We start from the raw sequence: 14,206 nt of genomic DNA, 5'->3' as shown, positions 1-14,206 counted from the left end.
AATTACGTTAGTTCAAGAAAAGTAGTAACAAACGGGTAGTCTTTCATTCGTATTGACTTAGTATGACTATGTTACAGTATTTATCCACCGTAATGACTAGAGCATTTCCTGAACCACACACACACATATATACATATATACATGCATATACATACGTGTGTGTGTACATTTTTATCAGTGTTAGTTCTGGTAACCTAAGCAGTAATATACCATTTCTTCTTGGATTTAATCGGTGACAATTCAAAATTATATTTTGATTGGCTCATATTCTTCACGAAGGAGTTTTATTTGACAGGACGTGAGAATAAAGATTAGAACGAATAAATTGACACGTCTCAATGAAAACTTTTTCTATTTTTATTTTGTGCAACATTCCAGGCAGATGTCCTTCGTCAGTTAGTAAAGATTGTGTTACAATGGAATTAGGCTCAGAAAGAATCGTTGAAAGGTAAGAAAATACAAAGGTTCTAATTACACACGTTACAATGTGTTACAGTGGAATTAAGCTAATAAAAAATCGTTTAAAGGTAAGAAAATACAAAGGTTCTAATTAAACACGTTACAATGTGTTACAGTGGAATTAAGCTAATAAAAAATCGTTTAAAGGTAAGAAAATACAAAGGTTCTAATTACACACGTTACAATGTGTTACAATGGAATTAAGCTAATAAAAAATTGTTTAAAGGTAAGAAAATACAAAGGTTCCAATTAAACACGTTACAATGTGTTACAATGGAATTAGGTTCATAAAGAATCGTTGAAAGGTAAGAAAATACAAAGGTTCTAATTACACACGTTACAATGTGTTACAATGGAATTAAGCTAATAAAAAATCGTTTAAAGGTAAGAAAATACAAAGGTTCTAATTAAACACATTACAATGGAATTAGGCACAGAAAGAATCGTTGAAAGGTAAGAAAATACAAAGGTTCTAATTACACACGTTCAACGTGAAGCACGGTGACAAAAATACTGACAAACACAGTTTTTCCAAGTTTGATTGTTCACCACTGCCCATCCCTAATCGAAATCTATGAGTTTCCCTTCTACACATAATGTCCACTGTACAAAGGCTGTGGATTCCACTGACAGATCACTGGTTCGGTGCGCAGATATTCTTCAACCAGGAGTCTGGCTGGATAGTCTGCTTATTCTGATTTACAGTGGTATGGTGTTGAAAAGGGTAGTTTTGAAGCCACGTTGATGTGGCATCTTCGTCCTATGTCTTTTCCTTTGTAGGTGCTGATACCTGATGTGAGAAACAAGCATGGCACTTTGATGTTTTTCATCTTCCGCTACTTTACAAAACATTTGAATGGTATTATTATTTAATCACAGACAATGGAAATTAATATGAGTTTTGGTTATAACACATAATTATACGTGTATGAATGTTTTAAATTTGAAACCTTTATATTTCACTACATACCTTGTGGTCACCTTGTTACTTTTATCAGACTCATATCTAGCCCCTTGAGTATTTCAATGCCTTCCTGGAGTCATATATATAGATACATTCTATAAGCTATCATGAGTTTGTTGTGTAATCAACTTCTGATAATGTAACTTCATTAGGTTCATGTCCAGTAAATAAAAAACCCGTTTTTCATTTTTAAAAAATTAAATATTTATCCTGATCTATTAACCATGGATTATTGTACCCTCTTGGTAGTGGCTGAAGGGATCGAAAGATACCACAAGATAGGAACTTTGTTAAAAAATCTGTTTTGAGATTTGAAATATTCAAAACCTGGACGTTTAAGACGAAAACATTGGATGAACTGGAAAAAGAGTAAACTGTTGGGACTAAAATATATAATAATGATAAAAGTTCTTTATCAGTAATATTACAATATATTTCTAGAGTGAACACGAAATCGGTATATTCATAACGACAAAAGTTCAATGTGAACATGTGGGATTTTTTAACATGCAGTATGACCAAAACATACTATCGCGTCATGAAAACTGTGAACATGTGGTATATTTTATCAGTTTCATATTTTGATGTTAACATGCAGTATGACCAAAACATACTATCGCGTCATGAAAACTGTGAACATGTGGTATATATTATCAGTTTCATATTTTGATGTTAACATGCAGTATGACCAAAACATACTATCGCGTCATGAAAACTGTGAACATGTGGTATATATTATCAGTTTCATATTTTGATGTTAACATGCAGTATGACCAAAACATACTATCGCGTCATGAAAACTATCTAATGTTACTTTAATTATACAAAATATATGTTTATAGAACTTTGTAAATGTGTGTGTAAACAATAATAGTTAACATGGAGTTATGCAAAAGAGTTAATCAATATCTTTAAAATGACTCCAGAGCTATTGTATCTCTCTTCCTGCTTCTATACTTACTCAGCAGCCATTGAAATCTCAAGTTTCCAAAGCAAGATCGAAGAAATCTTTGTCGCAGTTTAGAGCAAGTATAATACAAGAATTGGCTGAAAATAGTAAATTAAGCAAATATGATCTAACAAATGATATGAATTGTGGAATAAGAATTATTTGTATTGCAATTGTTTATTGTCATTTGCTATAGAGTATATCACATTCTTGGTGTAATTACCATTGTGCATTGTTGTATCTTTAGCTTACTGAGGATGGAACTCTCAAGATTCAAAGACGCTTATTAAATTTACGTTAATGTCGTTCTTTGTAATTAAATTACATTCTCCGAAAAATGAATCCATTTTTAGAATTGTAGAACATCTTCAATTTGTTCAATACCACACCTGGTTAGTCTTTTATTTATCACTAGCATGTTTCATTTAATATAACTAGCATTTCCTTCCTCCAGTGATTTCGTACATTTTGCTCAAAGTTTTAGATTCAACTAAAATGAAACACTAAATTAGAAAAATGTTGTTGTTTTAGAACGTTGTACACAAAAACGCGATTTATACACGCCGAAGTCTTCAACAGTATGGAAAAAGTGGTGATTATACAAGTAGGGTTTTTCTATATATAAAAAAAAAATTGGCGAAGTTTGAATTTAAAATCAAAGAAACCTAAATCAACTGTTTTTTTAAGCATTTGTAAAAGTGATGAATTTTTTTTTTAGATTTCATTATTCGTTTATATAAAACAATTTAACAATGTTGTTAACGATGCATAGCATGTTAAATCTAAACTGGCTGTTATAATATAGACATTTATCTTCTCTTGTGCTGTTGTTTTTGTTGTTGTAGTTTCATAGTGGTAGATGTTAATGGTGTGAGAATTTTAGAAAACGACAGATAAGATTATATGATATATGAAAATTTTTAGTGTTAGTAATTTCTTTGTGAAAAATAATTCTGACAGGTTTAACTCTCTTGAGACAGATTACTTTTCTAAACAGTGACCAAAAGAACCTTTACTGATTAGTTTTTTATTATCGACGTTAAAGCATAAAAAAAACATTTTTGAAGACTTGTGAATTTTTAAACTGGGTTTTATGAAGGTTATATTCGATTACTATATTTCTTGGTTCAGAAAAACATAGGCACATTGTCAGTACCACCAAACAAAAATGTAAACCTTATACACTTGTAAAGAATATTTAAATAATCCTTAAAGCTAGTTAAAAACAATAGATGTAGTTTTATAGAACTCTCTAACTATCTATCTATGCATACGTATACATGCTGAACATTCATAACTATATATATAAATGAAACAATATAAAAATATCTTTAAAAACTCTTTTTATTATTAATTTAAAACAAATAAAAAATAAAAATACATATAGAGGAATAAAGAGTTGAATGTGAAAAGTATGTTGAATACGGAAACTCCCATAAAGTGTGATTTTGGACACATCTTTCCAAGACAAGTTTTCGTTTGTTAATTGATAAATTTTTATATGAAATACATCATCCTCAAGTCTAGCTAGTAGTAAGGTTTACCCACTTGGTGTAAATTCAGCATATATCAATAAATCCACACTCTCAGCATCATTAATTGAGCAATTGCCAACCTTTTATGCTTCTGCTATCACCTTTTTATGTTTAACTTTCAATTGAGATACGTACGATTTCACCTGCGATTCGGTAGGGAAGGTCGAAGCATCACGATAGTCAGCAGTAGGATGAGCAGACAGGAACACTTTGAAAGCAGTTACAGGCATAATAATGTACTCAGCTTGCTGCACATTATCTACCAAAGTGATTCTAAACGGTTCCTGAATACCTCTGCGTGTCATTTGGAAACTTCCATGCTTTTTGTGCTTGACCATTAAGCTCGTGAATCGCTGACGGATTTCAGTCACCTTACCACTTCAAATCACTTTTTGCAGCCCCAACGCTAAAAGAGTGCGGGAAATGCCTTCTTTTTTAGCCAATAAAAATGTCCAAAAAATTTAAGTACAAATTAAGAAAAAACCGGATTGGGTAGTTTTTTTTTCCAACAAAAATGTCTCCCACTGGGTCATGAAGGGCCTGTCAAAATATTTTAAATATATTTTGATATTGTTGCATTTGTATTATTCACTTTCCTGAGCAAAATATATTTAATTCCTTGTGAGGTTAAGACTGATAGACGGTATATCCCCACCGCAATGTGGGCCCCACTTTCGCAGTCACCTCCAAAACTTAGGGCACATTTTATATCCCACATTATAGCCTGTACCCTAGGGATCCTTTTAATTTATACAGCGTCTTTAATGTAATTTTGTTTTTTAGTTTGGGCTTGTTTTTGTTCATTTATATGATATGTATGTTTATATCAGAAAAAACTCAGGGTTATCAAATAACCAGAAGTCAAGTTTTGCTCAAATGTAGTTACTTACAATATAAATCAAAAATTGACTTTTACATTAACATCTCCCCAATTTCTTAAACTTTACTTCGGCTTTAAAATGTTAATGTCTGGTGTTATTTGTTATGTTTCCCTTTAGATCTGACGTGCATAAATGTGAGTGTTGTTCTACTATCTCTCTCTTCTCCGGATGAATCCAGTCTTGTGAGTAAAGATATCAAGTGTGGGGGGTACATCCCCCTATGAATTTTGAGTAAATATTTTTATTTAATTTTTGAGTTGCTTTGAGAATTTTCCTCCACATTTTTACTTGGCCAGCTGAACATTTAAAACATTATCATTCTTCGAAAAAAAAGTAACCATAATTTGATTCTAATTCGAATCGCATTATTCCATGGTTGATTAAACCAACGTTATGCATATGCGATATACTCTCTTAGACATTTTTATATTTCCCCCTCTTAGAAATCCAATATGTAGCAGACTTCCAAATTACAGGAACAAGGCTCCAATAACTGTAATTTTCTCTCTAAAGAATATACAATAAAGTATATGTATCTAGACTACTTAGGGGACTCTCGAATTGACGTAAATAGTGAAGCGTTAATCAATATGAATGTTGTTGTTTTTGTTCGGGTTTTACAATGTTATAATAAAATTGAAATACTTATTAGACCTTTGCTTATCTTCTTTGTTGGTTTCCTTTTCTAGTACGATAGTTTAATGTTGTAACATGGCAAGTTAATATTTTAACTAGAATATCAGACTATTTTGTTTTTGTCTTCTTTATTAAATTCTTCGATCGGTTTGTGACTTCAAAGGTCACTCTTCAGGATATAATTTTACTGAAAATCTATAACAGAAACGTTAAACTAGCGTTTTTCAACCAAATATAAATAATCTAAATTAGATACATATATTTTCCAGATGTACAACCATATACTCCATGTATAAATTAAGTATATTAAAAATGCTTAAAAATAAATAAAATTACTCAAATTTATCCGATATACTTTCCTTTTTAAATGAAAATATAATTATAATTTCTCCTATTATTATAGAAATGCAGTGTATTTATTCCATAAGTTCATACCCTTACTTACTATATTGTCTTTTCTGTAAGTCTTAGTAGCAGTTTCCATGGTTTCATAATTCTTACTGACTTCACACAACCAGTTATTTCTGCCCTCTTGCTTCTATATATTTAAAATGGCGCGAAAACGATCTTGTTATATATTTTCGGTAAAATTATATCCTGAAGAGTGACATTTGAATCATGCAACCGGTTGTATAAATTAATAAAGGAGTGGTAAAAATGGAATAGTCTGATATTCCAATGTTTTGTTATATATATATATATATATATCACATTTTAATTATCTATAATGTCACTGTCATTATGAATACAGGAATACGAGGTGGAATTCTTAATGCATCAAGTGTGGTATGACCCGAGACTCAACTACGACAATATGGGACGTTACCAATATTTAAACGCATTGAAACACCTTCAAAATATCTGGATGCCTGACACCTATTTTATAAAACATGGAAAGTTAAAAGAACCACTTATACCTGCTGATATTGCTCTCCAAGTATATCCAGATGGAAGAGTGTATTACACCCAGAGGTATGTATTTGGACTAAATCAGAAACTCATTCAAAAGCACAAAGAAAAAAAAAACTCTTAATTTTGAAAATGTGTTTGTGAATTTCGCGTACTAAGGCTATCTGCACTAATTAGAAATTATACATCAATTGTCAACTATTGGGCTACTTTTTTACCAACTAAAAGTGAGATTAACCGTCACCACATAACGCCTCAACGACTGAATGGGCGAACACATTCACTGTGGGAATCGAACCCACCAGCCGCAGATTGCGAGCTGAGTACCCTAACCAACAGGCTATTTGACGAATTGTGTTATGTGCTAAACCAGCCATTATTAACACGATTAACGCATATTTAAAAATTAGTCTCGTTACGTTCCAAAGACAACCCCCTAACACAGGTACACACAAACACACACATATTCTATATTCCTTGTGGATATAGCTCAAATTCTTTAAGCGATAAACTGAAATATATCCACAACGTTTGAAATGTACACGTTACTTAAAAATGCATAAAATATTAGAGTAAAAAAATGTAATGTTAATATAAAAATAGGACAAATGGTAATCACGCAAATGAAACATGTGTAATTTGCAGTTACAATTCAAATCAAGAGGTCATCACTGTCGGAATGTGAGCACGAAAAAGAAAATCCCTTATGAATATAAATCTTTTCTAGAAATTGAATTAAATAACTTAGATATAAAATAGCGTTCACGATTCATCAAACACTGGAGAAGAAATGTCGTTAAACTTAATAACCTGTTACTAGTAAGCTACTTGAATAATTTAGTTATGCATAAAACAACTGACTATAACATTGTCATTAGATGTTACTAAATCCTACAGACAAAATTAAGTTTGGAAATATATGAATATTAATGGTTTTAACATAAAATTCAATGTTGGAAAATAAATTAAAAATTATTTTCTTTTGTCTTACTGAAGTGGAAGTTTATATAATTAGTATTTTTACTTTGCTTCTTGCAGGATATATTCACTCATACTGAAATCGGGGCAGGCAAGATCTAGTAGTTAGCCTGTCGGGCTGAGGATTGTAGGGGCTCGTGTTCGAGGCGTGATGCCTTTGAATACGTTCCAGTCTTTCAGATGTGATGCGTTAAAATTTGACAGTCAATTCTCTATTCAGTTCAAAGAAACAGACAAAGTCAGTGTGGCGGAGGCTGCTTTTGCCTGGACGCCTTCCTTCTTCTCAGTTGTTCAAAATTAGGGACGGCTATGTCTGAATCCTAGAGATCTATGACGCACCCGTTTAGGCCACTTATGCATAAAGTGTCGTTCAGTTGAAAAAGCCCATCCAAATTTCTTACTGCAGTGAGTGATTATATACTTAGTATTTCGACCCACCAAACATGCTCACCCTTTCAGCCGTGGGGGCGTTATAATGTGACGGTCAATCCCACTATTCGTTGGTAAAAGAGTAGCCCAAGAGTTGGCTGTGGGTGGTGATGACTAGTTTCCTTCCCTCTGGTCTTACACTGCTAAAGTAGGAACGGCTAGCGCAGGTAGCTCTCGTGTAGCTTTGCGCGAAATTCAAAAAACAAACAAATACTTAGTATTTCGATTTGACGGGTAGATGCCTTGTGATTAACAAGGATTCATGGTTCGCGCCCTATTGCAAAGAAAACGTGCTCCATATTTAGAGTTGGCGGTGGGTACTGTTGACTGTCTACCATATATTTATTGTATCAGTTCAAAATTCTAAAAGAAACAAACACATTTACTACACTTTTTTGGAGACTTGTTCTTGTTCTATCTTACTGAAACGTATATATATTTATTCAAAATATTTATTAACTATATTTCTGAAACAAGTGTTTATATTTTTATTATTTCATCACATATTCCACCATTTTTGCTCAATTTTACAGAAACGAGTGTACATATATTTAGTAGTTTTATTGTGTTTTTCTAGGCGAGAAATAACTATGAACTGTCAAGGTAACCTCGGCATATTCCCATTCGACAATCCAAAATGTTCTTTTGCTTTCGAGAGTGGTAAGTGAAATGTTCAGAGTAATATATTATTAACATGTTTAATATTTAGCGAATAAAAGAACTACCGAGAAATCGTCAAACACTTTTGTTACAATTAGAGTTATAACGTAAAAATATTTTACATTTATCGTCACATAAAGATTTAATCTGTGAAGCTGTGACCGATAAATGCATGTGGTATACAAATATATTGGTTGTAATTCTTTCACAACTTACAAAATTAGTATATCTTTATTTGGGTATATTTGGTTGTATATTTTTCAAAATTTCAGTACAGATACTCGTACTTACTTAGACGTTCTATGTACAGAAGATGTGCTCAATTTTGACTCGAACTAATCCTATTGTTAAGCTTTTAAGCACAGTTAGAGATTAGTCCAGAAACACACGCGTCTTCTGGCAAGATGTGTTGGTGATCTACTTATCGAATTGGCCCTAAATGACTTGGTTAACATAGGGAAAGTGTAGAAAGATGGAAATGATGGAGAGCTCTAGTCTCCCCCAACTTGTTTAATGGAATTGTCTAATGACATCCTGAGAAGTTTTGAGGAATTTTTTATCATAATCCTAAAGAAAGTTAACTTTTAGTCAGTGGCCCGGCATGGCCAGGTGGTTATGGCACTCGACCCGCAATCTGAGGGTCGCGGGTTCGAATCCCCGTCCCACCAAACATGCTCGCCCTTTCAGCCGTTGGGGCGTTATGATGTGACGGTCAATCCCACTATTCCTTGGTAAAAGAGTAGCCCAGGAGTTGGCGGTGGGTAGTGATGACTAGCTGCCTTCCATCTAGTCTTACACTGCTAAATTAAGGACGGCTAGCGCAGATAGCCCTCGTGTAGCTTTGCGCGGAATTCAAAAAACAAACAAACAATTTTGGTCAGAAAAGTTGTGATGTTTGTTGACTTCTTGGTCATTCAGATTTGTCTTACTTATCAGTCATCGTAATGGTCAGTGTAACCATAGTTATTGTCTGGAAAATAGTTCAAATTACCTTGTGTCAGTAATAAGCAGAGGACAATAAAAAGCCAATGATTCATTAACAAAAAAAGGCACTTTCAAGCATCGTAAGGCAAACGTTTTTTTTTCTGGTGCGTTAGTGTTAGGATGTGCCCCTATGGGGACTGTAGGTTGCCTTTAGTACACATAGGGTAAAAAGTCTTAAGAAGCAAACAGATCTTCTTTTATTCCTATTCTTAACACATAAGACCATACCCACAATTATTTTTATTAATCACTGTATGACATCTATTTTAAAGCTAAAAATCTTTTTTTTCCCTAATAACTCGCAACAAAAAATGTTTGGAATCAGGTGTATCTTTTAGTAGTTAACAACAGTTTTTAAGACATGAAGTTGGTGTAGTTGATTTGTTTGTTTGAAGTTAAGCACAAGGCTACACAAAGGGTTTCTAGCTTGTAAGTCTGCAGACATGCCGCTGTGCCACTGGGGGGCAGCTGGTATAGTAACGATATAGTGATTTGAGAAGTTAGTTATACAAGACCGGCATATCGCCAGAAAAAGAAAAAAAAACACGGTTAAGACATGGAGTTGATGTAGTAACTTTATTTTTCCGGTTATTAATATTTTTAAATTATTCCTACGTGAAACACTTATTCATTTAAATACGTTAATATTTGTACAAAAAGGGTTAATTGATTCAAAGGGAAGAAACGACACTGATAAATATAGATATCTGTATGATCTATAACATGTTGAAATTATACCACATGGACATTCGTAGAATATTCTGTTAACACTAAGAAAACTAGCAGATTAATTTTTTAACCCCAACATTAACTTGTTATTGGTCTATAACAACTTATCTACTTCCAATGTTTGTTCGTACTCGTGTGAATAATTCGTTCTCTGCTATTCTAACAAAGCAGTTTTATTATAAGAATTCAACATTTTGCGATTCTGTTGGTTAACGTAGTGTGAAATTACGCATGTGCTAGATTCTTCTGTAAACAGAACGTTTCACCTGTTTTACGACGGCTCACATCTTATCCGTTTTATTGATGGATTTAAATCTTGATAGAGAGTCGTCTAGTCAGGTCCGGATTAAGCAATGTGCATCAGAGTGTTTGCACAGATCTCCGTCTTACAGCCCCCACCTCCCCCCTCCTGACTCCTTTCACAAGGATTGAAAAAAATTCGAGAAGAAGGTGTATATGATAATCAGATCCAGGAAAACTAACAAAACACGTAGGCATCATTCATTCATTTATGTTTTACAATAACTGCAATGCTTTTTTTAGCCTATCTATTACTTCGTCAACGGAGCAGGTGCGAGGTTTTTTAAAGTGAATTATGTTTAATGTTAAGTAATTAGAGTAATAACACAAAATATTTGCATTGCCAATAGTGCTCTATGTTTTGTGCTGAGAAAGATTTGACTCATTGTTAATAACAATAGGGAAATATTATATTAAATGGATACGGTATATCGATGTTTTACTTATTTTGAGGTAGGACATAAGCTAGATTTAACTGATCACTATTGAATCGAAAGAACATATAACGATACTAATGTACAAATAATAGCGACATTAAAATCTTGAACCAAGGATTAATTTGTTTTCAAAGCTTTTTAATTTTAAAGATTTTGTAGTTTCAAGTTTTATTGAGTTTTCTCCTTGTCGTTAGTCTCTCATGAAGATTCGGAGGTGAAACTAGAATGGAATACCTTGACACCTGATCTCAGGGATGCTTCGTCATTGAGAACTCATAATGCTTACCTTGTCAAAAATGAAACTGGAATCTGCGACCAAAGACACACGTGGCGAGGTATTTTCAATCAGGGGTTAGATTTTTAGTTATATTTCACTGATGCTCATCAACTACAAATTGTGCGTTTCTGGGGAACTGTACAACTATTTTTGTTACTATATTGTCGGTTCTTAACTAAACAATCAGTTTTTAAATAGCTTATTTAATTATTATCTTGTTTAACAGCTTTTCGGTTTTCTGTTTAATCCTTTCTATATGTACTTGGTCATTTCGACCAACCTTGTATTCACCAGGAAACTATACACACACTATGATATTTAATGTAGTGAATGTATCTTCACAGAAGTTGGCGAGCTTTTAGTAAGCCTTGCAAATCTTTTGACCACAAAAAATCTGATTTTTTTTCAATTAAATATTTTGGTAAAGATTCGTCTGTGAATTCATGGAGTCAGAATCTGAGTCAGACTCTGACTAGACTGAATGCAAGATGATTTTAATGTTATGATTAAAAACACTTACAGTTTTCAATTTCACTTACGTAACCTTTAGAATATCCTAAATGAGTATCTAAAAAATTTCAGTTAAACTTTGTATTTTATCTGTTAGTTTCTAAATTTATTATCATTTATTGACTCATTCTGTCAACAGGTAATTACAGTTGCTTGACAGTTCTTCTAGTCTTTACCAGAGACAAGTCCTATTACTACACTGTTGTCTTCGTCCCTGGAACACTTCTAGTCACCAGCTCATTCTTGAGCTTCTGGCTGGACATCAATGCTGTGCCAGCCCGGGTGATGATTGGTGTAACCACTATGTTAAACTTCTGTACCACAACCAATAGTTTTCGATCTACGCTGCCGGTTGTCTCCGACCTCAACGCCATGAATCTGTGGGACGGGGTCTGCATGTTTTTCATCTATATTTCTGTTTTGGAGTTTATTGCCGTTAATTTTCTTTACCGATTTAAGAATGAAGAAGAAATTCCATCCAGTCCGATCTCAAGCACTAATCAGAGGAGTTGTGAAAGTAAATTGAAATGTTGTCATATAAGACGCTGGTATAGAAACTGTAGACCGGTAGGTTCATGTGTCACATTGATAATACTCTCATCTGATCAGAATAAGCAGCTAGTTAAATATACTTTTCTTGCATATCTACTTATAAAGATCAGAATGACATAGTACTAAAGCTTCATTGGCATAACATAGATAACAACTTATACATAATAATAAAGATTTAATAGTATAATACCGATTTTAAATTATATATAATTTAACAGATTCTTCCTTTTATACATATAATAATAAAACTTCCTTAATAGAACACGGATCATCAAAGCATTATACTTACAAGTATTTAAAATTAGTCAAAGATGACAGTATACTTTCTGGTATTAAAACTGAGTTTCGCTAAGCCAATCAGTGATCGTGAAAGATCATCTATTTGACAGCGTTCTCACTTCCGGTCTACAGTGAGCCATTCAATGTGATCACGACAGACTTACCTTACATGACAGCTTTCTCACTTCCGGTCTACAGTGAGCCATTCAATGTGATCACGAAAGACTTACCTTACATGACAGCGTTCTCACTTCCGGTCTACAGTGAGCCATTCAATGTGATCACGACAGACTTACCTTACATGACAGCGTACTCACTTCCGATCCGCAGTGAGATAGATGTGAAGTGTGATCACAATAGACTAATCTACATGACAGAGTGTTCACTTCCGGTCCTCAGTGAGCCTCTCAGTGTGATCACGATAGGCTTACTTCGGGTCCTCAGTGAGCCGTTCAATAAGATCACCAGAAGCTTACATCCGGTCTTCAGTGAGCCGTTCAATAAGATCACCAGAAGCTTACATCCGGTCCTCAGTGAGCCGTTCAATAAGATCACCAGAAGCTTACATCCGGTCCGCAGTGAGCCGTTCATTGTGATCACGATAGGCTGAGATACGCTATAACGTGTTCACTTCTGGCTTAACGAGAGACAATTAATGCCACAATGACCGATTCAATTACTAGAGGGCTTGCTCATTTCCGGTTCTCATTGAGCTGATCAGTGTAACAAATATTTGATCATATGCTAACATGTCGTTTAATTTATAAGAGTTACGACATCACAGATTAAAAAGAATTTTCTATATTCAATTTGTCAGCTTTCATATTTTTATAAATCTCATTGTTATAGTTATAAGCTACTTTACTTTGAATATATTATGTTTGTGATTCGATATACAAATGAAACCAAGTATTTCAAGTGTTTCAGTAGATATACACTTACTGTGGACTGTTTACATTTATTTTAGGGAAGAAGTGATAAAGTGGAACCTAAAACAAAAGTTTCTAGCATCACAACGATGTCAGTGCCATCTTTTGACAATAAAGTTGACCTGGATAAAGAAACTCCTCTGTTTACAAGGCTTAGGGGCTCAAGAAACACGCAATTGGAATCATATTCTTATTCAGCCTTGGCTAAAAAAATCGACACGATATCAAAAGTGTTGTTCCCTACCTTATTTTTTCTTTTCGCTTTTGGATTTTTCATAAACTACGCGGTAGTTCAGCCAGCAGATGAAAAAAACTGGGTTCTCACTTCATAAAATCATGTAATACTATGCAAAAAATAAAATAATATGAGTGTTGACATAGTTAAAATGGAGCAGAGAATAAAATAAGTAAAAATATCACATTTTAACCACTTTACCGATATACCATCAATTTAACTTACAGAATTGATTTAGCCAAGCTGCTTCGTTCTATTTTTATTTTCTTTTTTTCTGTTTTTATTTCATTTTAACCATTTCGAAAGGTTATAATTCTCGGTGTTATCTAAGTTAGTAATAAAAGCATTAGTGACATAAACGATTCATATTATCCTTTGCTGCATTTTATGACCCACCTTTGCAAAAGTCCAATGTTTTATTTTATAACCCACTTTTTAGAAATCCAGTATTGTATTTTATAACCCATTTTTGTAGAAATCCTAAGTTTTATTTTATAACCAACTTTTTTTTTATAAATCCAGTGTTATATTTTATAACCCACTTTATAGAAATCCAGTGTTATATTTTATAACC

At 33.3% G+C, this 14,206-nt stretch overlaps 1 protein-coding gene across 1 annotated transcript in view; it reads left to right on the top strand.

Moving 5' to 3' along the window:
- The window catches only part of LOC106466693 (glutamate-gated chloride channel subunit beta-like), a gene marked incomplete at its 5' end in the record, with an annotated part of 19,375 nt that extends 6,297 nt beyond the window's left edge, over positions 1 to 13,078 (top strand). Inside the window, 6 exons of the mRNA XM_013926990.1 lie at positions 4,906 to 4,970; positions 6,176 to 6,396; positions 8,318 to 8,400; positions 11,045 to 11,185; positions 11,777 to 12,154; positions 12,579 to 13,078. Coding sequence (XP_013782444.1) covers positions 4,906 to 4,970; positions 6,176 to 6,396; positions 8,318 to 8,400; positions 11,045 to 11,185; positions 11,777 to 12,154; positions 12,579 to 13,078 — 1,388 coding nt within the window. The remainder of the gene's footprint in view (positions 1 to 4,905; positions 4,971 to 6,175; positions 6,397 to 8,317; positions 8,401 to 11,044; positions 11,186 to 11,776; positions 12,155 to 12,578) is intronic.
- Between the last annotated feature and the right edge of the window lie 1,128 nt (positions 13,079 to 14,206).

This window comes from Limulus polyphemus, unplaced genomic scaffold (genome assembly GCF_000517525.1).
Source record: "Limulus polyphemus unplaced genomic scaffold, Limulus_polyphemus-2.1.2 Scaffold2346, whole genome shotgun sequence".
Taxonomy (NCBI): domain Eukaryota; kingdom Metazoa; phylum Arthropoda; class Merostomata; order Xiphosura; family Limulidae; genus Limulus; species Limulus polyphemus.
The sequence above is the reverse complement of the archived record's forward strand: the minus strand, read 5'-3'. Positions and strand labels throughout refer to the sequence as shown.